At 40.7% G+C, this 25,209-nt stretch overlaps 1 protein-coding gene across 1 annotated transcript in view; it reads left to right on the forward strand.

Annotated features, from left to right (window-relative positions):
* ABCA13 (ATP binding cassette subfamily A member 13) overlaps positions 1-25,209 on the forward strand; it is a 2,655,493-nt gene that overhangs the window by 89,353 nt on the left and 2,540,931 nt on the right. Inside the window, exon 2 of the mRNA XM_085606362.1 lies at positions 2,151-2,244. Coding sequence (XP_085462488.1) covers positions 2,151-2,244 — 94 coding nt within the window. The remainder of the gene's footprint in view (positions 1-2,150; positions 2,245-25,209) is intronic.

The raw sequence follows: 25,209 nt of genomic DNA on the forward strand, positions 1-25,209 counted from the left end.
TGGCTCTGGGTGAAAGGGTGAACAGCTTAGTCGGTTGGAGAATCTAAGTTTGAGTTCTCAGAACCCACCACTCAAATTGGAACAGGGTGCCACCCAAATTCATCAAGTTTAGGGAACCAAGGTTGGGTTCACTAAAGATCTTTCGTGTCACACAGTGGGGCACATTTATGGGGTAAGACCAGTTAAAGAAAGACCTGCCGGGTATGATTTTTAAGGGTGTGTGTGATGGAGAGGAGCTAGCACTGACATAGGTGTCCCCTCCGATAGCAGATATCAAAGGCTCTACCTCAAAATAAGCTTATTACAGATAGAGGTGTTACTTGCAAAATATGGTGCATCCACTCGACTCACGGGCATGTGCAGTCTCAACTAGGATTGGCAATCAATGGTCTAGATCCAAATGCATATTTAAACAGAACTATTTCTGGAGCTGTAGCGAGAAGGTAAAAATGGCTCCAGAATCAGGGTCCCCTGTTGCAGCAAATCAGACACTCAGACACAAACCCAAGTTCTTGAGTAAAGGGGCAAATCCTCTGTTTTCCACTGGAAATGGCAATAGGTAGACCTAAGGTATGAGTACATGAGGGATAGTGCACACATAGCTCAGAAAAACACTTGCTCAGTTATTGGATCTGTACTTGGTGATTCTAGCTTTTTAGGCTGCTAGGATTCCATGTCTATATAAAGATTCATTCTATCGAAGTGCAGAGCTTCAGTCTTCTGGGATGTACGCTGGTCTTCGTCCTACTCTTCTTCTTGCTGGGCAGTCCACATTCTTCATTCTCATGGCCATTTCACAGCAGCAAGGCTTCTTCGGAGCCTAGTGCTTGTCTCCAGCTGTTAGGGAACACAGACATCTGCAAGTTTCTGTGTCTTGAAAGTATATCCTCTACACTGGAATGTAAAGTATTTTTGAATTTCTAATCAAGTATCAATTCTCCCACTTTGGGAGACTCAGTAGGAAGCCACCTCCAGCGAAACTGTAGCCTAAATTAAAATGCCATACTTCCTACAGACTTCAGGAAGTTTATCTTGGCTTTTTCAGTGTCTTATAAGTCTTTTCGGGGCAGGTAATGAGGACTCGAAATGGTCAGAACCAATCAGGGTGTTACGTTGACTTCAGCTTAGTTCTTTGAACTGCACTTCCCAGCTTGGTTGGATAGCCAATCGCAAAACATGAAAGAGGGAAGGTTGGATGTCAATGCACAGAAGAGGTCCTGGTTCTTCAAGAGAAAGATGGTGATCGCCACCGGCCGAATAAAAATGTGCAGAACAAGAGATGGGCCGGATAACAAAGATGAGGTAGGATGTCACACTCACTGTGGATGAGCAGAGCCTGCCTAGAAACAACAGTAAGAAACGTTTATTTTCCATCATGCCTAACAAGCATCATTCCATGCTCTGCACTTTAGATGACTCCAATTTATCAGAGCCCAAGCTGCGGCCCCAAATGTCTTGGTAAAACTTGGAGCACCTTCAATACAATGAAGCTGAATCATACAGAAGGCGAAGAAAAACAAGCGGTGTGTCGGCACAACTTTCCCAATCCATTCCAGGGCTTCTCTTCCCACAAGCCTTTGCATTGAGTTACGAGCTAAAGCTCTAGAAAACTCAAAGCAGAATATCTCCTAAGTGTAGCTCTGATGAGAGGGATGTTTCTATTTACAAACTATTTTGAGTTGGTGAGTTGTGGGAGATACGATTTAGCACCTATTTTATCCTTTAGTTACGGGTTGTAGCAAGGCTGGCATTTCTTGGTGTTTCCTTTTCCAGACTAACCTGGCTGCCAGCAGCCTTTATTTTGAATTGTTTAGGTTACTTCACAGGCGCACTGGTGTCAATGTTGGGTAACAAAATATATAGTTGCTTTTCCCCAAATGCTAACCAGTGGGGTTGAAGTGAGGACCATGCAGTGGGAGGCTTTTAAGAAGAGTAAAAACAGGGACATATTTCACTAAAGGAGAGAAATATACGTCTTAATAAATCACACATATTGCAGCTTTAACTCTGTGCAAATCCATTTTTCATGAATGTGCCCTATGCCAAGCATCCTGACAGGTATGTATGTGTTACTGTATTTAATGTTATCACCTAACGTACTCACTTATACTGATTTGTTTACTAATATTACCCCCTTTGATCTGTTTCAGATCCTGTGTCTCTCAGAGGTTCTTTGGCCATGCATACTGTTTTTGATTTTGGCTGCTGTTCGTTATCAGGAACCTCCACAATTCATAGAAAAATGTAAGTGTATACTTTCCTGGCCTCTGGCACAATAAATCTTGGTTGCTAAAACAAGTATAATGATATCTACGTTTTTACTATGTTTAATATACACATATTTTACAATGCAGGTAGCATGGTATATTTAATGTAAACCCTTTATTTACTGTTTACGCGAGTATTTTGTGCTGCTTTGATGTGTGAATGTCTTATTCATTGGTCCTAGTAATCCACAGTGTGTCCTTCCTTAATCCAGAAGAAGCCTCCTCCTGACGTAAGACCTTGCCTATTCATGCACATTACAGCTACAATAACAAAGAAAATATACTGCGTCAGCTATGGGAATCAAATGTCAGTCAAAACAAGAAACAGATTCCAAGACATAAAGTTAGATACAAAGGAAGAATGGCGGGTGGCACATCGAGAGAATAGCGAATAAGGGGCAGAATTAGGTGGAGCTACAAGATAAGTGGAGCAGGGCACTTTTCTTTACCATCAGCCTTTAGCGTTAAGTTGAGAGGTCAACTATTGAAAGCCATTGCCTAAAAGCGTCAAGGAGCTTCTGAAATAAGGTAATTGAACATCTTATACATAAAGAATGCCCAACGTTGATGGGAACTTGTCAGACTTTCAGGATTGCCAGCAACTGTGTAAGGTTCCCATTTAGATTCATTGTATGTAAACTGACACTAAGGTGATATCAAGAAAATGTGGCATGTATCCGGCCATCACCGACATCACTAACATTGAGCACCTCTTCAACACATGGATCCGTAAAACTGTTGGTAATACTCCCTTAAAATCATCAGGTGATCAGAACAGAAAATCTGTCCAGACTTACTTATTTTTGATGCACTTCAAAGTTGGAGCGAAAGGAAAGCTTTCTTCCTGCCTCAGGAATGTTTACTTTTTGGCACAAAGTCCTGTCTACCCTTTTAGTAGATAAGGCTTTGCGTCAAAAACTATGGGGCATATCAGCAAGGGCCTGCGATAATTATCGCTCAGCGCTCTTAGCGCGAGGATAATTATCGCAGGCTAACGCTGGATTCTATCGCAGAGATAGCGTGCTATCAGCAACGTTTATCTCCCAAGCGATAGAAATCCATGCTTTAGCCACAAAACAGTGCGATTATCGCTGGTAATCCAGTGATAATAGCACTGCGACCGGCGATACCTTGCTGATAGGGCAGGGTGGATTTAGCCATGTAATCCACCTCCCATTGGATTATATGGCTAAATCAGAATAAAAGCAGGCGCAAGGAAAGTAGCGATAACCGCGATTAGCGCTACTTTTCTTATCGCTCTGCATGTTAGCACACCTTGATAATTGGAGAAATGTTGGTTAGCGACATTTCTCCAGTTATTTTGGGGAGGAATGCCCACTTTGCATCTCATTAGCGATGCAAAGCTAGGCATTGAGGAAACAGGCGCTAAGGCATGGATTCACACGTTAGCGTGTCCATGCTGATAGGGCGATAAAATTATCGCCGCTTTTCGTCCAAAAACGGACGCTAAAGCGGCGATAATTTTATCGCATCGCCTTGCTGATATGCCCATATGGGTGGTTACATAAGAGTGGAACGGAGTGGTGGCACCCATAGTATTCGCTATTGACGCGAAAGAGTGCAAAGCAGTGCTAAGCGCTACTTTGAGATACTTTAGGGATACTTCAAATATAGATTTGCGCTGGAAAGTAAACCCTAATTTAAGCCTTCGTGTGAGTTTGTATCATTGTTTGTGACACTGCACTGATACAAAGGCTTGACAAATCTGACCCTTTGATACAAAACAATATTACTTTCTGAATGACAATTATTCAGAAAATCAATTCACTTCAGTTTATGTCTAGAATCTTACCTGTATATGTTCATTGCTCTTTGTGTGACAATTGTAAATGCAGGATGTATGCAGGGTTAGTTCATCTCATCCAAGAACCTTGAAAATAAATTAATCACTGAGGCGACTCAGTTCAGTGAGTGACATAGAGCTTTAGCGACTGACTGACTCGACCTTAAAGCCTGAATGATTCTCAATTGAATATTGAGAGCAAGCAATAGAGTTGAAAGCAAGCAATAGAATGCAATCAGAGAACTGAAAAGAGGCTACACTCTTTCGCTGGAGTAATATTTGGCATGTAGGAGTGACCTAATTGTTGGTCATTAAGTCATGAATTGTTGTAAAACATTCCTGCTAATGCATTATGTTCCAGAGCTAAGGCAGCTTTTCTATGTTAATCTAATTATTACATTGCTTTTCATCATTCATAAACATATTCCCCCCCAAAAAAGTTGAAAGGGACTTAAGGTTGACTATCACGTTACAGGTGGCTTTGTCATATAAACTTAAAAGTCATGAAATTCATGAGTTGAGGGACTGCCTTCACCTTGTGTTCCTCTCCCACACAAACCCATTGCCTGCCACACTGTCTCGCCACCGCAGCCCCTATATGTGACCTGCTCTTATTGCAGACACTCTGCGTGCCCGCCACCTCCCCTCTATGGTGGACCCTTGCCTCAACACCCTGCCGACTCTGTAGCCCCTATCCTGCCATTGCAGTCCTCTGTGTGACCTTTGCTTCTCCTCTATTTGACATCATGCCTTGGCCATGAAGCACCTAGGTGTGTCCCTCTACCTGCAACATTAGGTCGGGTTTGCAACTTAAACTGCAAGGCAGCCCGTTTTTCTAAACTAAATATCTCCAGGTGTTTGCGAACTTTTAGAGAAATTTGTATAAAATTAAACGAGTCTGTGGATTGGTGGACTGTTTTTTTTCCACCTCTGTACCCCATTCTCGGCTATAATTTACAAAGTTTGGAAGTGGTAAAAAAAGTGGTGTGAAGAGGCCGGGATTTGTTACGAACACCTCTTTAGAGAGGGCATTACCCAAGCGTTTTGGGGCCTGTGAAATAAATAATGCCCTTGCTTTGCCCAGTAGTTGTGTGCTACTCTGCCCCTCTTCTCCTTGCCTGCAGCAAGGAGTATTATAATCGCTTTGTCTTGCCACAGAGCGAAGGAGGGAAACACCCTCCTTACCCATTGATTTCCCATGTGTGAAAGAGAGGCTTATGCCTCCTTCCTCTTGTGTTGTCCAAGAGTGAGGGGCACCGTGAAAAAAAAAAGCCAGAGGCTTGTTGAGCGGTTCCTTTTTGCCAAATTGGGAACAGTTTACAGGGTAGTGTGGCAGTTGAACTGCTCCCCAGTGTTTCACATCCTTAGGAGTACTAAGGAGGAGCCAGGCAGATGTCACCCACCACTGCACAATTCACTGCTTAGCACACACTGGCCAGCTTTAAGCTACCCGTGATATAATTTTGGAATGGCTTCTGTCCTAGGGCAAAGCAGGAGGGAATGGATGACATCTCTCTTTCTGGACCTTGGCTTAGTTGGGAATTATTTAAGTTCCCTGCCTTGGATCAGGGGATTTAAAAAATTTCCTTCTCAGCCTTGTCTAATGGTCCTTGGATCAGGTAGGGGGACCGTGATTAGCATCGTTGTCCTGGCCAGGCAAGTGAATACAGAAAAAAAGGCCTTGTCTTTAACCCTATCCAGCAGTCAAACATGCTAGGGACAGGTAGTCATAGGTGTGAGTTGACACTATACCATTAGGTCTTCCAACCTGTATATATTTATTTTTATTTCCATTTTTCTTTTCTTTTGCATTGTCTTCCTCCCAATGTTTTTGCAAATATTAGGAGTAAAGCTATTGTGGGTGTCCAGTGTGTACTTATAACTCGTAGTGCATGCGCACTACGGGCCTGATTAGCAAAAGGTCTCCGCACTCGTGGCGGAGGTTCCATAGTCATGGGGATGTCTTCTTATTCGCGGTGGAATCTCTGCAATGAGAATTGTTATCACGGAGATTCAGCCCCAAATGTGGAGACTCTCCCATGACTAAGGGGCCTTCGCCATGAGTGCAAAAGCCCTTTGTGAATCAGGCCTTACTGTTCATGCATACCCACTTGGCTGATCGCACACTTTTTACATTATAGGGATATTTTGACATGCACATTCGACACTCACATGGTGCCTCATGTATCCAAAATGGCTGAGAAGACTTTACCCAAATGAAGAAATGACTTTTAAGAATAACCAAAGGCCTCTGTGCCATAAAATGTTGGTGATCATCCATCTAGTGGTTCTCAGTTACACGTAAAGAAAAAAAATATTTTACATATGAATGAAAATTGTAATGTTGTGTTAGTATGATAACATGAGGGCACTAGGACCCCACATGTAAAGAGAATTCAGGGCAAGGGAAGTAGTCAGGGAATTGGAAAGGGAGGAGTCAGGCAGCAGGGGATAGAAAGTTATCAGGGAAGGTTGAAGCAGTGTGGCTCCCATGAAAGTTATGATAAAAGACACTTTGCACACTACTAGAGAGTTGCTCTTCATGGGCGCCGTCACAACAGTACAAAAATGAGTTTAGGATCCCCTTTAAACCGATTTACCAATATACACCCATTTTTGACATGATCCTGTATGTCCCCCCTACTTTGTGTTATGTATGCTAAATGTTTGTAATTCTGGATGTTTCTCGTCTATAAATGGATGAGCTTTAACTAATACTATATTGGAGGAGTGTTCTTTTCTGCCAGGCTCGTACAGTTGCTTCCACCTGCACAAGGACAAATATGTTGTGAAGTCTGTGAGTCAAACTTGTCAGTGCGCCTGACAGATTTTATAACTTTTCATTTTTCCCCTTCCGGCATAGTTTTTACTGTATTACCTTTGATGCAACGGAAAGGAGCTTTGCCAAATATTTACCATTAGAAACCAAATTCAACATCTACCAGTCCCTTCCACTGCGTAATTTCAAACATGATAACTGAACAGGTCACCAATATTCATATTATTATTTGGTCCTCTCTCTCCGATGGACATTATAAAGTAGTCAGGGATTGGCAAAGGATATACAGAATCCTAATCTTATGAGGGCCTAAACAAGAAAATAATTCAACACTATAATCAAAATGACATTAATAATGACAAACTCTGGTTACTTATCAACTTGCTTTTATCTAAAATTAAGAAATTGTGAATGCTCCTCAAGTACAATACAGCTTGAATCATAGATCATCACACAAGAGAAACATCATTACAGTAATTCACAATAACATCTCACACCGAGCCATAAGTGAGTGGATGGGCGAAGAGACAAAAGAACATTCGCAAATAAGATCAATGAAAATTCAGAATATCATATGAACCTAGGAATACCTATAGCACAAAATTCTAATAGTCAGAAAAGCCACTCTCCCGCCAGAAGAGTAAGCTGGAGCACCCTCACGAAGGTATGAGGAGCAAAGTTAAAGAGTCAGGATCAGCAGAACAACATCCAGCCAGTTAAGTAAAGAAAACAGCAACACTCCCCTCTCCTCTTGCAAAGTCAAAATCTAATCCTTGCCTTAAACTTCTAACACTAGTAATGATACCCTTATTCACTAAAGATCCAGCCCCCCCATGTAACAAAACACAAAAATCCACAAATCCGATTGGACTGGGCGAGGGGGTGTCTGATCACTCCACTTTCCAGTGCACCTGACTCTCAACAGTTCCTTTGTCTTTAGGAAACCATCGTCATCGTCCTTCAGCAGAGGAAACGCTGATAATCTCTTCCGGAGCTTGCATATGGCGCTCAATAGCATTGTATCAAAACATTCAGCACAAGTGTCCACAAGAATACATTCTCTGGTCGGCAAGGAAATTCCATTAATAACATTCATTACTTCCTCCGCACAACCATGGCCACTGTCAGGAACTCTCGAAGGACAAAATACATTTCTTTGCAGCCTACTTTTTAGAAAGCAAATTAAACCTAAAAAGACTGCAGAACAGTAAAGTGTGTTTTTTCTCTAGGAAAAACAAATACACAAGTAAATATCATGACACAACAAAACTCCATTATTAATGCTTTGCATTTCTCTACTTGTTATGTACACAGTTTTAGGTAGCTAGTGTAAAGGAAAAATGTCTCTTTTAAAACTAATGGCTTCTATCATTATTTTCTTTTGGCTCTTATTTCTGCATTAATCATTCCGGTTTCGCGCCTACTAAAAAAACACTGGAAATACTAATCTCTTTCCAGCACGCATTTGAGCAATTTCATGTTCCCCCCATTTTTTGATTTTCTCTGTTAATTTTCACATGATTTTTGTTAATAATCTACACAATGAGTATGACCTGAGCAGGTTGTATTTCGCAAAAACTCTGCTCCATCATCTTGAACCTTATGAATAACTTTTCAGTCAACAGTTCCCCAGGCTCTGGGCAACCTTGGGCTACTTGGTGCAGAGAACGGTCTGTGGTTTGTTGGTTTTCAATCCGATGGCTCTCTGTTCAATTGGGTGGTGGTACGGGGTAGACCGTGGTCATTCTTTCTGTTATCTGATCTGGGTAACTGTGGGTAAGTTTTCTACAGGGTGGTTTCCCTAGGGTGAGGCCCATAGGTTGAAGACTGGCAGATCTTGTGATCATGTGATAATCCCTTTTAAGAGCACTTTTGTTGTTCAGTATTTATAGTTTCTGGTTTCTTTGAATGGGTTTGAAGCTTACAGCTATCTACCTAAATCATGTGAGCTGTGCACTGTTGTCTATGTTCGTGAATGTCCCATTGGGTGTCTGGAAGGACGATATGCCTTGCGTCTTCGTAAATGTATATGAAAGTCTTCATTGTGTACAGTATTCATTTTGTTTCCATATCCTGATCTTTATTTTACTGGTATTTCTTTACAGCATGTGTCCTTGTCTCATTGTCCCAAAATTTACCAAACCTCATCTCTTCCTTGATCAGTCATTCACATGCAATCTTCTTTTTAGTGACTGGGCCATTACTTTGTCAGATCCACTCAAGAGTGATTCTTGGCCTAGTGCAGCTGGGGAAGAAACTGAGCAGTTGGGATTTGTTCGCAAAAAATAATAGCTATGTAGGGGAGGCTCCTAAAGAAATGGGAGAAACAGATTAAGAGGCAGTGAGGAACAAAGGGAATAATTTAGGAGGTCTCCGGACATCTGATCAAGGTCAACAACAACCTTCATGTTGCTTAATCTTTTAAGGCATGTGGGAGTCGAATCTCGCGATGGGAAGGGAACCATGTACAACTAAATGTTAATGGGAGAAAGCTCACATGATCCAGCAAAACACTAGACCTGAAACAAAGAGCAAAACGTATTTCTTTTTTTTTTTTTCGGGGAGTAATCCCTATCAATAAGACATAGGATCACAGATACATACATGATAGATTAGAATAAAAAGATAAAAAGTGCAAATTATCAAATTTCCTCCATATCTTATATTACAATAAGATCTTGATAAAAACATATATTCATTACAGCTGTTTAAATAACATGTTTGCAAAATGTTGCTTCTTCCACCCCATGCAACTAATAGGTATCTGGACACAAAGTATACAACCAACTCAGTAGTTTCCAATCTTAGTGTCCAAGTTGCATCCGTTAAATGAGCTATAGACAAAATACGGCATATTGCAATTATCCAGGTCTCCCTCAACTTATTTTAAAGAGGACAGAAAAACCGATAGCGCTCATCCGACCCACTATTTAACTTACAGAGAAGACAGGTGGGAGAGACAGAACACTCTCGCCACTTGCTTTTGAGATGGTTCAAGGGCAGAGTACCATGTCTGAACTTTTAAAAATGGTTATTGCCTGAGGGAGTTTGATACGATTTAAAAATGTCTCAAAGCTCATATTGCATTTAAAGTTTAGAAACCTTCCTGGTCTGAGCACCAATATCCTGTTTAGAGCAAAAGTTATTGCAGTGAAGATGTATAGGTGGTAGCTATAACCAATGTGGTAAAAAAAGATTTAATGCGTCAATCACAGAGGTTTCAAAGTCAAACAGATCAGGAATGATAGGGGGCAAAAATGCTGAAGGTAGATTTAGAAACACATTGATGTGAAGAAGGGGCAAATGGGAGCACACATGATCGTATGCTTGAGTAGGGAGATGCACATAGGACTGAAGCAGAGAGCATGGATTATAGAGTGCGATGCTGTTAGCGCCCAAGGATTGGTCAAAATCGTGATTTACACCAATCACCCCAAATTTACACCTGGGATTCCAAAAATCCTGTGGCTCTTCATTGTCCGGTCGACAGACCTTTGCCACCATATTGGAATGGGGCTAAAATAAAAGTACAAGTCATTTATCATCAACTGTCAGGTTCTTAATTATTAGTCAATGACAAGAAGTTTAAGAAGTTTCTAAAACCTTTATTTCTCTTTAAGAAGTTAGTATGTTTTTGTTTTTCATTTTTATTCGGGTTATTCCAATTACAGAAATATCGAGAAACGGTTTAATTAATGACAGCTTAAATCAACAGAGTGTTCCATAAAGGAATTAGTCCTTATCTAGCTAAAGAACCTAAACTACCCTATAGCGAACCCATGAAGAGTCTCTTCTGGAAAAGAACAAGATTTTGGAGCATAGATAATGTCTTGAACTTCCAATAAAGGGTAGTTCTGGAAACTCAGCTGAGTTCCCCACAGCTGCAGTAGAAACTGTTAAATAAATCAGAGCTAGAAAAATGATTGAAGCAGTACCATTGATCAATGCAGGAATAAAATCTCCCAGGGAAAATGAAGGTAAAATTGCTGTCAGCCATAGCTTTCAATAATAAGGACGGAACGTCTTAAGAGTCAGGCGTTGTGCAAGGTAAAGGGTCTTCTCTCCTCTCTGGCTATGAACACTTGATTATAATATGATACACACATATAATGTACTGAAAATTACTAGGCTTAAGTCATCTTCAGCCAATGGAACCCACTCAACCGATTGTGTCATCGCCATCAGTTGCTTCTCCTCTGGATTTCCACTGTAAACATTCACGCCGGTGCATATTTGAACTAATGTTGCAATTTTAGATACATGGGACAGCGTGCTCATGAGAACCCTCATACATAAGTTGTCAGCTGCTTTCAATGTCCCGTTGTGAAGACAAAGGGCTAGTCAAATGTGATGCAACAATTCTAACAACAATGTTTTGGTTAAGCATAGACATGTTATTTCTAATTTGTTCTTTATTCTAACAGTCTATACATTATAAAGCAAAACAGTCAAATTAATTGTCAAAGGAGGGTGAGCTAATATGGTGTGATGAAGAAAAGAATATATTTTTAAAGTCAGCATATTCTTCAGTAGGATGCTGGTGCTAGGCAAATATTCTAAAGAAACTTCTCTGTAGCTATAAGCAAGAGTCAAAAGAAAATATGGTTTTGGCCTAGTTACTGAAGCACACTGAGAATGATAATCTACTGCAGTTTGCACTTCACATTCAATTTTCTGCACAATTTTTAAGCTAGCACATTTTCCCTACGTGTAATATATTTATGCCGTTCTTGGCAGAGTTTTAAGGGCATTCTGAAGTGAAATTCTAGTAGAATTATGCAAGTCTCATTTGATTAAAATATTTCTTTCTAACACTGTCAAGGAGAGATGGGGGGGTCCAAGTGATAATAGTTGGATAATAAACAGCCCTCAATAAAGGAACTGTAAAACAAATTAAGTGGTCAGAAAATTGGATATGCAAACAAAGGGGCGGAGGGAGAGAGAGGTCAGGTACAAAGTGAACTCAGCCTCCTGTCTTGCGTAAATAACCAAAAGAAGTCAACTTGTGATTGGAGTGACCGTCCTATCGATGGTATAATTGATGATTTACAGAAAACTATGGGTTTGCTTAAAATAACCCTCACCCACCAAAGCGACCCATGGTGGCATGCATCATCATTAGGTTCTTCCCACCCCGCTGCGGGACGGAGCATGCTACGACCGACGGAGACTTGGGAGCCCTTTGTAGGGTGTTGACTATGTGGGGATGGGAGTAGGAGTGTCAAGCAAGTGCGTATTATTAAAAAGTACCTGGCTATGAGGAGTCTAATTTTTATTAAGTCATGTAGCTGGTACTGTTAAAAAGGGGCGAATGGAGACTCACACTATGATGTGTGTTTATCTCCTGGTCTACATATTTCAAGCCTAACCCCTAAGGCTTTTCGTCAGGACCAGAGAAAATGATCCCATGTACCACTTCTAACTAAACTTGATGGGTATAATTAATTATTATTAAAGTGACAAATTTCAAATGATTGATGAAATAGTTCTACATGCAATTACAGTGCCTACTATGTATGCTCTTTGAGTTAAGACCTGCAAAGATAGGACATCATTAAATAGTATTATTTAAAATGCATTTACATAAACAAACTCATCACCAACTGGTGGAAAAAAGTGATATATTTTTCACAAGTGCATGACTAATCTTCTTGAGGAATAATAATGACTGTGTTGTGATGGGCTCAAGAACGAACAAGACAAAACAAAACAGATAACATAATTCACACACTCTATGTTAAAGTTACCTGGATGTCGCACAGGAGACTGTGATAGTTATTCCAAACTTTAGACGGCTGGCTGAAAAGTGATGAAAGATAAAAGGTTGAAACATACATTATTATTCCCTATTTAGGGCCCCATGAGCTCTGCACAGTCTTCAGTCTTCAGTCTCCGCAACTGTGATATTTAAATACATAAGGATGGTTAATTCCTTTGGCCAACGGTCCTGGCAGGAATTTAGATTGTTTTCTATCCCTCTCATGAAATTACGCTACTAACAGGTAACAGGTGGATTGGTTGTGTTTATCAGCTGGTGATTAAAGATCAAGCTGAAGTCCTTGGCAAGTAACTAATATTGCCTGCTAGGCACACTGATTTCAATGACAGATGTTATCCAGTCCATCAGCCTTGGTCATAGGGCCCTTGATTAGGCGTGGGCGAAGTTCGCTGATTTCAGCTACATGGAACTCTGCAAAGTGAACAAAAACCTTTGCCACGCTATGCGGAGTTCCGCAAGCGGTGGAGTGCGTTAGGTCACATTGTTTGTGCTGATTTTTAGCGCCTGGTATTTGTCCCGTGCTGGAAAATCAGCTCAATGGCACCATGCGCAGCACAAGAGGTTGCTGCTTTTTTCTGCTGCTTGAGTATATGTTCTACTCAAGTAGCAGCTTCCTCAATGCGAATGGAAGGTTTCTCAACACAAGCAGTAGCGGCCATCAATGACCTCCCGCGTTGAGAAATCACACCGGGAGGTGGTTTGAAGTAAGATTTTCCTCACTCGCCAACTTAATGTTGGCGAGCGCGAGTGAGGAAAAAACTCAGCTGTGCTATGCGGCAGTGAGTTTTTCGGAAGTCAGCGCACTATGTGGAGTGGGAAAAACTCTACAAACTCTTGATATTAATGAGCTAAAAAAACACCCCTAAAAAGTGATCCAAATTATATATCATACACATAATAGACTATTTTCTAGGGAGCGTTGAGCGATTTCACATGTTTTTGGTGGTGCCTACTTGATGCAGACACCATTCATATATTTGCTGCTTGTAATAAATTTCAGAAATATTGGGATCAAATATGTCGGGATATCAGCAGACTAACTGGCATCACTGTAGTCCCTACCCCTTAACTAATTACCTTGCTATTTTCTGAGAAGATTCCCCCTAAATACATCAGGGTATTGTTTTTATGACCATCACAGCTAGATTATCCATTGGCAGATCTTGGTTGGATACTAATCCGCAATATATCTCTCTCTAGTGGTTGTAATTCTTAGACAAACGTGCCACGGAAAAATCAATTATCAATAATAATCCAGGAAGGCAGCAGGTTAGACACATTTCAGATTCAATCACTACTTGGATATAGTCACTTATCGCTGATTGAGAGCTAATGTCATGATTCAGAATGTGTTGCTGTGTTGTACAAAGCTGTTTGACCTTGCTTGTTCAAATATAGTTGCCTTTTAGCAAGAAGTTTTGTATATTTGCACTCATGAATTGTGTTAGATTCAGAATTTCAGTATGTAAATACATTAATATTATTTATGAATGGTTATATGCAATCTTTCTAGAATCTAGGGATGTGATTATTCTCATTGATTGTTTCCTAATGAACTTCATTATAAATTTCAAGTCATTATTATGAGACTGTATTCTTGACTACAAAAGTTTGCCATCAACTCAATAAGTCAAATGTTGTCTCTAAAAGACATTCTGTCAAGTAGGCAATATCCAGGTGTTTTTTTTACTTTCAGGAGGAATTTTGAAGCTCATTATTTTGGCCTTCCCACGTATTTCCTTGGTATTTGTTGGAAGGGGATGGTTGTAATACCTTGCATGACTTACTCCATTGTGTTGTAAAGTGCGAATTCTGCCAAAACTGGTTCAGATTCAAATGATGGAAGAAGAATTGCAAAGATATTACTTATTATCAGTAAAGTCATATTTTATTGCAAGTCCTCAATCATGAATGTATTGAATTTAAGCCAGAGTGGTGAGGTTATTTGCTTAATAGTACAGCTGAGTTGTTGATGTTTGATCAGATACTCTCTTTCCTAAATTTCAGGAGTAACATAAAAGGCATGTTATCAAAATTGGTAAAATGTGTGCAACGGAATTTGGATTTGTTTTCTTTACCCTCACCACCCTTTTCATAAAAGACCACTCAACACTATCAGAAGCTTTTTCAGCATTTTAGAGCAGGTAGAGCACCAAATCTATGAGCTTGTTGGCCATATCAGTTAATTTGTGAAGGGTCTGGCTGAGAAACATTTCTTAACACTGGTTTGGGACATAAATCACTGCTGAGAAATGTCATGGCCCCTTCGAGTTACATTTAAGAGAAGCTATATCTTCTCTTTGACTTTCTGGCTGATTGTGATAGTGAAACCCACACGTTTTCCTGTTATTACACTCACATCTTTGGTCCTAATGTTAATGGAAGAGAAATATTACAAAGGAAAAGCCCAGAATTTTGTCCTCCATATGTCCCTATCCATATGATGTGACTATTGAATAAAATAGATGTCCCCTTTGGGTCACTTTCATGCTTGTAGGACCCTTATTGTTTTGCTGGGAAATAAGGTCCTAACATTGAAAGAGGATAGGTCTATATGTCTACCCATAATCAAATCATTTAAATAACAAGATATTCGTCTGAGGTGACCATCCCTCTCTTGCATCAGGGCTGATTTTGCTTGTCCTATATGGGAAACACAAAGTGTATCTGCTTGTCATTATAACAAAAAAATACATACCCCCCCCCACCCATTAAAACACCCCAGCTGGAGAAAGTAACCCTGCAAGCTAAATACCCATATTTGGAAATTATTGGTTGCCCCATTAGTAGACTTGAGAGGCGATACTCTTACCCTTTCGGGACACCTAGGAGCAAATCCCTAACCCCCCACAAGGGTTTACTAGTATCTGTTCTGTCCTCTTCTTCCTCCCTCCAAGCCCTTAACACTCCTGCCAGTATGTATTGTTAAACAGCTCTCACAAAAAATTGAGAACAGGACCGTGATGCAGCTACTTCCTCCCCAGGCTGTTCTGTCTTAATCCAGCATATGGCTCACTAGTTGTTTAAAGTTAATTGCAGCTTTCCTCTCGTCTTTGCTAGTTTTGGGAGAGGTTTTAATATTCTGTATATATTTTTCACTCTTTCCATCTTTCTCGCTTCTGCCTAGGAGGTTATTATACCATTTGATTTGAGGTGCTATTGGTATGATATTCTTGGGATATTTTGTGCCTCTGCAAGAGATTTCTTTGTCTGGAATGCCTGGTATTGCAGGTCAAAGCAATTTCTGAAGGGTTGACCCCACTTGAAGGAGATTTTATGCTGCCTGAGAAATTCTGTCACCAGGTGAAATGTTTTCCTTTTGAAAAGTGTGATCCCAGCTAGAAGATGTAAAACTAGTGGCCCACAAATGACCACATATCTTCACTTCTCACCTCCATCACAATTGTTTCCTTCACTTGGAAATGATGGACTGTCATTATGATATCAGGCTGGCAAGAACCCTGGGACAAGACGTTTGGAGTCCTGTGCTTGCTGTCTAATTTGATTAGGTCCTTATCATTAGCTCCCAGAACTGAACCAAGGGGTCAGTTTGCACATAAACATCAATGTCCTTTCTTGAAATAGACACCCACAGCGCCTGAGTTCTCGTGGCACATTCCTAGGTGAAGAGGTCTTTGCTGGGTTACTCCACTCGGAGACTCTGCGCTAGGCTGCTACTTTGACATGCTTACCATGCGGTCCGCCCATTGCGACCCCAGCCATCACCAAAGTGTATTCTTCCATTATTTTGTAGTCTTACACAGAGTGAGAGGTGCCCCTGTCAGCCTTGCTGCTGGTTGATAGGTGAGCCTGGCAGAGAACAAAGATTCACACCTCACTGCTCTGCCATCTTGATCTCACCCTTCTACTTTGAATGAATTTAATTTGGTAGTGTGGTAAGGTTTCTGGAATGCACATAGTCTCTAGAGGATTGCGTGTCTGCATTGTCTACCCTTTTGAAGCACTTCGTTCTCCCTCCTATTTTTACTGTTTCCACAAACTGGATGTGATCCTTAGCTGAATGGCTATTTTGTGATCACTCGGCCCACATGAAAAGCCACCATTCTTTTCGAAAGTGAGCATTCTAAAACACAAGCATTCTTTCCTTTCAGTATTAGTGAAATGTTTATCAAGCATGCTCTTCCTCAAAAGCAATAGGACAACAAAAGCTGAACTCCTTTTCTAATAGTAATACTAATAAAGAATGAATATTTTCCCTGAGAATGAAAAGATAGTGTTTGGGATTTGGTATACGCAGATATTGTAGAGTTTTGTGGGTCTGCAGATGTTCTACCAAACACTTCCCTTTACTGCCTTCCTTATAGGAGAGCATTGTCTGAACTTAGTTACCTGCAAACAAGTGTGTTTACGTGTGCTTATTAAGAATTTCATACATCACAAATTAAGTGTTTAATAATAAACATATTCGGCTTTCGCCTTTATGCATTTAAGAAAAGCATTTAAAAGTCTACTGGGAGCACAAGTAAAGGCTTGTGCCACTGCAACCTGGTGCCACTGACTCAAATCTACATCTAATTTTACATCTATGAACAGCCTGCTTTACTCTACCCTTTTGCTGCTGTCTCTATAGGAGCGTCTAATATCTATGGAACTGCATCTTACAACAGGGGCATGTGGTATCAACATGTAAGAGAGTACCTTCTCTCTCATCTCTGTTAAGCATTGTGAACAGCAGTAGAGCTGAGATCAATGTGATAAAATGAGAGAGACGAAACAACCCATTTATATTTTGCAATTATTGAAAACATTAAGCATTCTCTTCTGTAAACTACATATTTCTTGGTACTCCTGGATGTCTAGTCTCAAATACCTTGCTTTCTCCCTTGTATGTAAAAGCTTTTTTTGTCTCAGCCTAAACATTGTGTGTAGCTCAAATCTTCAGTTTGATACAGGACAAAGAAATTTGTGCCAGATTTTTCAGCAGAACAGTAGTGTGTAATGGGAGCTCTTGTAAACGAAGAGAAGAAAAGTGTGATGTAATGACAAATGATTGTAAAACTGTGTAAAAGAGGAGTTTCTCATTGAATGTTTGATAACTACTATGACCAATATCTACAAAATAGTGGTACAAATATGAATGAGAAATCATTTTGATTAACTTTGAAAACAATATTACATATTTTGGGAATCTTGTTTGAAACAAACCAATTTCAAATGTTTGTATACTTCTATCATTTATGGGATGTTGCGACAAATCCTTTAGATCATCTAGCCTGACACCACAATGTCTGTCATTACCCCATAGTAGTAAAATAATGCCTGGCTTATGACTTAAAATATTACATCACTCATGGCATGTTAAATAGTATTGATTATCATTTATACACACAGGTAGCCAGGCCAAAAAAGGCAAAGGGCACTCTGCACTGCGTATGGAGAACATAAAGCCACAAAGTCACTGAGTGGTGCTCAAAGGAGAAACGGTCTGCTACCAAAACAACCCTATTATGACCCTCAAAAAAAGGGGCAAAATGTATTATACAAATAATCCGAGCATGCAGGAGTTGAGAACAGTCAAATATTCAATCCAAAGGTTGATACTGTGAAAAACCACTTTAATCCAATTCGTCAGTTTGAGCAAAAGGAGGTGTTATACATAAATCTTCACATGAAATCAGTTGAAAGTTCACACAGCCGATAAAGGAAAATTTCAACCAAAGTTACACTGCCAGTATAAGACAGTTCAGCCAACATGTGTTTTATCAATAGGCATGTGATACCTCAACATCTTCAGGGCTGTAAACATTTAAATAAGGAATATCAAAAACAGACAAAGCAAATCTATAACTGGCAAATACCATCACTCACCATAGGTGTCGAACAAAAAAGAAGAAAAGAAATGGTGAACACTGGATGTGACAGTAGGTAAACATCAAGGCTCATTTGACAAAACACCAGAGAGCAACACATAAGTTACGTCTGTCCATATTAGTCATTACTAACAAATAATCATATAGCTTTAATTTTAGCACAACTAATAGTACAAATAAACGTTAGGCATATGTTAAAAGGCTACTTGTTCAGCTCCAGCGGTGAGGGCTTAGTACCACAGTGCACTAGTTGATTCATGAATTTAAGAAAAGTAATCAAAGAATGTTATTGCTCACTCCTCATGGTCCACCGCACATCAACCACCCTTATGGAAAAATAAACTTTCAAGAGGAGGAGCGCCAATGTCAGTTCGTGACACAATTAATTATTGTAATCCTTCTAATGATGAGTCCTCAGGCTGTAGATTCAATTGAAAATTCTTCTTCTTTATTGATAATTCAACAAAACTTCGTCACAAGCATGTTCCGATGAATTGCATTCCAATATTTGGATCAAAACTTCACTTTGTACATCAGCCACTTTTTACATCAGCCAACGCGTTTCGTCCTATAAGGACATCATCAGGGCTGAAATGATGAAACAAACATAAAAATATATCAAAAAGCTGTTTTCATTGCTAGTATATAATTACCAAAAAGAGTCTAATATAACCTATCCTAAAAAAATTTATGATAAGACAACATCTCCTGCCTATATCCATTCTGAAATATGCTCAGCAGTCAAGATGGGAAAAACAAATTACCAGAGCTTTTTATTTACTTATTCAGACAATCCTATAACACATTTTCAACAATAATATTTTAAAGACAAAAGAATCTTTTTATATTATGAGCATCCAATTCATAATAATTTATGGACATATTAAAGTCCCTAAAAAAGAAAGTTTCCAATAAGCATTTATTAAGATCCAAGCTTCATGGACCATGTATGACCTAAGCACCCAGGTTCAGGTCCGTTTTGAAATCAATATGGTTACCCAAATGATTGAACCTCTATATTATAGAGGCAAGTGCATATTCCATCTAACTTCTTAGTTAACGTACTTCCAAGTGTAGATTTAAGAAGAGGGTTTCCCCACTATTGTACTTATACATGGGTGCTTCAAATCCCTTATGCATTATAAACAATGTTTGGGTAAGTGTAAGTCCCTTTTATTTTTTTATTTTTTGCTGGCTATTCCCCTATCGATATACTAATATCCTCAATGTTAAAAGGTGTCTGAAAGTATGTACTCATCATGAAAAGATTGCCAAAAGAAAGAACCATACTCTTCAGCATGCAAGAATATTTGTGCCCAGCTGCCCGACCTCCTAATGCGTGAAATGTTAATTATTGATAAAAAAAAAGTACAAAATGAAGTATCAATAATAACTTGATGCATAAAAAGAATCATCAAATCACAAATTGTTCCAAAGTAACAGGCCCAATGGTGTCGGGCCATAAAACCGGTAGTCATATATGCTGCTTATGTAAATAAAGCAAAATAACTGTATTTTAGAATAAAAAGAAGAAACAGTGGGGTATACAAGTGAACAGATGACATCATCCATTATACTGCTATTTACACCACTACATAAACCATTACACCATTTAAACAAAGAAGGTTGTTCATTGTTGGCCAGAGGGTCTCTAGTTGCCAGTGGTATGCACCCTGTCCAAGTAGGGACTCTTCCTTCTAGTCAGGTAAGGGGATTACACGCCCAAGATAACCCCTGCTCACCCCCTTGGTAGCTTGGCATGAGCAGTCAGGCCTCTCTCAGAGCAATGTGTAAAGTATTTGTACATAATACATGCAGTGACACAGTGAAAACACTACAAATGGACACCTCACCAGTTTAGAAAAATAAACAATCCTTATCTACACCAAACAAGACCAAAACAACAAAAATACAACATACAGAACTCAAGCTCTCACTTTTTAAAGGTTTTAAGCAATTCTTTCCATAGAACTCTATGGATATGGTGTTTTTGCACAAAAAACCTTATATGCGTCAAAATCCACAAGGAAAAACAGCCATAGAGGAGGGAAGCATCGGAAAACACAGTGATGCATCGTTTCCTAAGTCCCTGGGGAGGCGATGCCTCAGTTCTGCTGCACACCGGAGAAATGTTGTGTCGAATCTAGACTGGAAAGGGAAGCGATGTGTCAAAATCCAAGACGATTCTGGTCTGAAGGTTATGCAATGGAAAACTAGGCACACAAGTGAGATACGTGGAAATCTGGACATGCTGGAGGTCGATGCAGCAGCTGCAAACAGGTGCTGAGTTGATTTCTTCAGCCACGGTCCCAAAATGTGTTGATTCTTTTAGCTGCCCAGCAGGGCCTGCATCATAGTCAGTGTGGGAGTCTCAGACTACGGATACACGGTGCTCTGAACTCGGCCTGCGCTGTTTTTTTCATCTGCTGGAAGGCGCTGTGTTAATTTTTTCAGCCTCACAGCAGTAGTACATAGAAATTGCTCCCGCAGGGCAACGCTGTTTCGGAAAAGCTGGCTCAAAGGACGAAGTATCGATTTTCAAGTTTTCTGTAGCTTTTTGCAGTAGAAGCCACCTCCAAGTTCCCAGAACTGGAATTGGCACCCCTTGGCAGGTCAGAAATCCCAGCAGTGGAGGTCAGGAATGCTGCAGGTGAAGTTTTTGATGGCCTTGACACTTCTTAACAGGAGGCAAGCACACACAAGCACTTGGAGAAATTTCACAAGTAGGATACACAGCAACGTCCAGTCAGTTTACTGTCCATAGCAGAAGCATCAACTGCAGGCCATCCCAGCAAAGCAACACACAGCAAAGGGGCAGTACTCCTCCTTACAGCTCTTCAGCTCTTGGCAGGCGGAGTCCCCTCTTGATCTAAAAGTGTTCTAAAAGTCTGGGATTTTAGCTCCAATACTTATACCCTTTTTGGCCTTTGAAGTAGGCATACTTCAAAAGATTGTCTTTGAAGTGCACAAGTTCTTGTCTTGCCTGGTCTTGGCTCCAGACACACTCGGGTGTTGGAGACAGCATGTCAGAGGCCAGGCACAGTCCTATTCAGGTGTCAGGGACAACTCCTCACACCACTCTACCTAAGGAAGGCCCTTCAGCCTGGTGATGGACAATCAGGATATGCGGGGCACACCTTGAATCCCTTTGTGTGACTATCTAGAGTGAATGCACAAACGGGCCCCTGTCTGTCTCAACTCTACAGGCAGGCAGAAGCACAGGATAGTTAAACAAGAAAATGCCCAAAAGTGGCATTTGCAAACACACAATTTAAAAACTACCTTCACTAACAAATGTGGGTGGCTCAACCAGTGCTGCAGGCCCACTAGTAGCATTTGATTTACAGGCCCTGGGCACACATAGTGCACATTACTAGGGACTTACCAGTAAATCAAATGTGCCAATCATGGAGAACCAATCGGAATCACAATTTACACAGGGAACACCTGCACTTTAGCAAAGATCAGCAGTTGAAAAGTGCCCAGAGAACATAAACCAGCAAAAACAAAGTTGAGCATAACATCAAAACTACAGGAGGTAGTCTAACATTCATAAAGAGTCTATAGTCATATACAGCATGGGGTTACTGTGTGTACACGCTTGGGTGCATAGAATGAAAATAACGTACGCACTGGAGGGAAGTGTGTATCTACATTTTAAAAGTTATATGTTGTACCATTTACAAACCAGTGAAATTAAGGGTGCAAGTAGAACTCCATGTTAAGCAAGGTTAGGCTGAGCGTACCTAATGTGGGTTGCATAAGCATGTTTCAAAATAGGTTGGGGTTAAAGCCAAAGTCGTTTACAAAAAACATCTGTGAAAAAACCTAACGTTTCAGTTCATAATAGATTATCCACCAGGAGATGTCTGGGCATATCTTCATGTTAAATAGTTGTAATATAGTGCTATAGACAAATTCTATGTAACAATGACATTTATAAGGTGTTGGTGATTATTTACAGAGCTTTGCTGACGTTTTTTCAGGCAATGTAGACTGTTGAATAATGTAGAATACTGCTCTGATCATCTTAGAGGTGATTTAACTCGCTTTACGGTGATACGAAAGACTCTAATGCTGTATGCCATTGTGCTAATATCTAGAATATGGGTAATGCATTTTAGTAAAGTGTGGAGGCTTATCCATATGGCCTGGCAGCAGGTGTCCTATCAGTGGTAAATGTATATCAGTCAGCCTCTTCACTCAACATTGTGGGTCATGTGAAGTCTTCAACAGAGTGATGCCAATAACTGCATTTTGTTAGAATTCAGGAGTCCTTAAGTCTTTGAGTAAGTCTGCCTATTCCAGCAGATATCTTTCAGAAGGGCCTTCTTCATTTAGAGACTTCGGAGGTCAAGGAATATTCTGAAGAGGTGGTGTTTGGAGTTCCAGATTAACCATGTACGCTAGTAAGCAATTGAAGACATTCTACCTGGCAATCCAAGGTATTTTCTCCCAGACTTCCAACTCCTGCAGCACTTTTTCATTGTCTTATTGTAACATTACCCATGAGCCCTTGTTTTGTAATTGTATAACTAGGATTTCACCAGACAGGCCTGTCTTCAACTCCTTGGCCAATCACCTATTTAAATGAGTTCTCCTCCCATCTGGCAGGCTAAAAACTGTCTCTCTCTGCATGGGTGGCTGGTGTGCTTTGACATAAGGGGCAATGCCACCCTATTCATGGGAAGTAAAGACGAGAGAATGGCAGAAACAAGCGATAAACTCATTACAAAAGAGTTGTGACTTGGGGAAGAACAAATTTTAAGACTTTTTTTCAGAAAAGGGTTTTAACTGCGGATGCCTGTCTGAGGTCAGAACTCACCCTAAAGGAAAGGGAGAGGTCTAATAAGTGAATAGTGGGGTGTGGTTGAATGACAGTGCCACTGGAAATATATACAATGAGGCAATGACTGGTATGGCCCAGGGAGGAGTCAGTACAACAAAGCTCTGTAGCTACAAGAACATAGAGCAGGGTTAACTGGTGGATTCAAGAGATTGAGTGGATGGCACGACACATGAGGCTGGTGCTGACGTGGGAATGAGCACGGGCTCCAGCCACTTTTTCTTTTTAATCCTGACAGCCTGGCAATTGACAGAAGTCTGGAAATAATGTTTCTACTGGACTCCTTCCTACCTCTCATCATCCAATCAGGAAGTGAGGTTGGATGTTGGGAGGGGCTAAGTTTAAGTCCGTCAGGAACTGTGTTAGTTGTAGCTCATGTGCAGGATCTGGCTAGTTGACTCGGGAGCAATTCCTTGGTTGTGCACGTGGCTGGTGAGTTTTCCTCTCATTTGGTTCCATAGTAGTGGGGGGATCTTCACTGGTTAAAACACACACAGTCCAGGACTTTATCTCAGATGACCTTTCATTTAAATTTGACTTAAGGTACACAGACCATCCCTCATTTGTTTTGCTTTAGCTGCGCCTCAGTTTGCTTTCCTTCTAAATTTGGAACTGCACAGGTGTTTACCTTGACCCTTGTGACCTGTCAGATATGGCTCTGTGGGTTACCTGCAAGCTGCAAAACCCTTTTGAAAATTTGGAACATAAAGCAGAAACATGTTTTGATGGAGTTTGGGAAACTCTGTACCTATCAGCGTCTGCCTTCTCCTCTGGCACCAAAGGCAAGAAAATCATCAGCAATTTGAGTCATGGGTCTTTTGAAATCCCTGGAGACTCCTGGGAGAAAAGAGGGAATGGTGCCCATGCCCTGCTGCACTCAAGACAGGTAGAAACATTTCAAACACAGGCACCTGTTATTTTTTTAACATGATCTCTCACTTCGGGGTCTGCAGTCAGGTTCAGGGGAAGAGGAGGGAATGCCTATAGAACATTTATGCAGGAACTATGTCTTTACCACGGGATAACAAATAGTGTGCTTATTCTGTGGTGAGCCACACCTACAATGTGCTAGAGCAGTAAGCTTCTCTACATCTGGGGAGCCGGATCACTCTAAACTCCTGCCTTCTCAATCGAGGCTAGAAACTACTGAGAGACCGCTACTGACCTTGCACACAAGTACTTTCCCTAGATAGTTGAGTAGTTCTATGGGGGCAGCTAGGGTGGGGATGATATTACTTGTGTCTGATGGCTTCTGCCTAAGAGATCCTAATAGGTTTGGGAAAGAGTCAAAATATTGGGTTCATATCTTCGAAGGGCAGTAGGACTGGGAAGAATGTGGCTCACTAGAACACATAGCAACACTAGGGTTAGCCTGAATATCTCTGTGGACAAAAACACCTGTGCACCACAGGGCCTTTGTGTTACAGACATTGCAGGCACAGTGCTTAATCTGAGCCGATGGTTTCTGGTGCTTGGCACTGGCACTTAATTTGCAACACCACCCCTTATGAGAATCTGCCACATAGTGGTAATGTTTGAATAATTTAGAAACAAGCACAACAATAGTCATTTATCAATTCAATATACCTTAAAAATGGCTAATGCCTGCCATCCAAGCCATTCTTATAGCTTTGGTGGTCCTAGAATAATCTGAATTGTCACATTTGAAGGCCTTTGATGCTAAGTAGTTGTGTTGGTACTGACATTGACAGTGCTGGCAGAGGAAATGGGTTGTTCAAGCTGCAGTGACCTCCTGATAAGGGCCTGGCAATTATTTTTTCACAAATGAAGCAGTGCGTGGGGAGGGGGCATGGCCAGTGAACCAACATGTTAGACGCAATCTGCTAGAGCTCCGCTGCGTATCCCTCAGTTCTCCTGCCCTATATCCCGCCTCTGAGCCATC

This window comes from Triturus cristatus, chromosome 5_2 (genome assembly GCF_964204655.1).
Source record: "Triturus cristatus chromosome 5_2, aTriCri1.1, whole genome shotgun sequence".
Classification (NCBI taxonomy): Eukaryota; Metazoa; Chordata; class Amphibia; order Caudata; family Salamandridae; genus Triturus; species Triturus cristatus.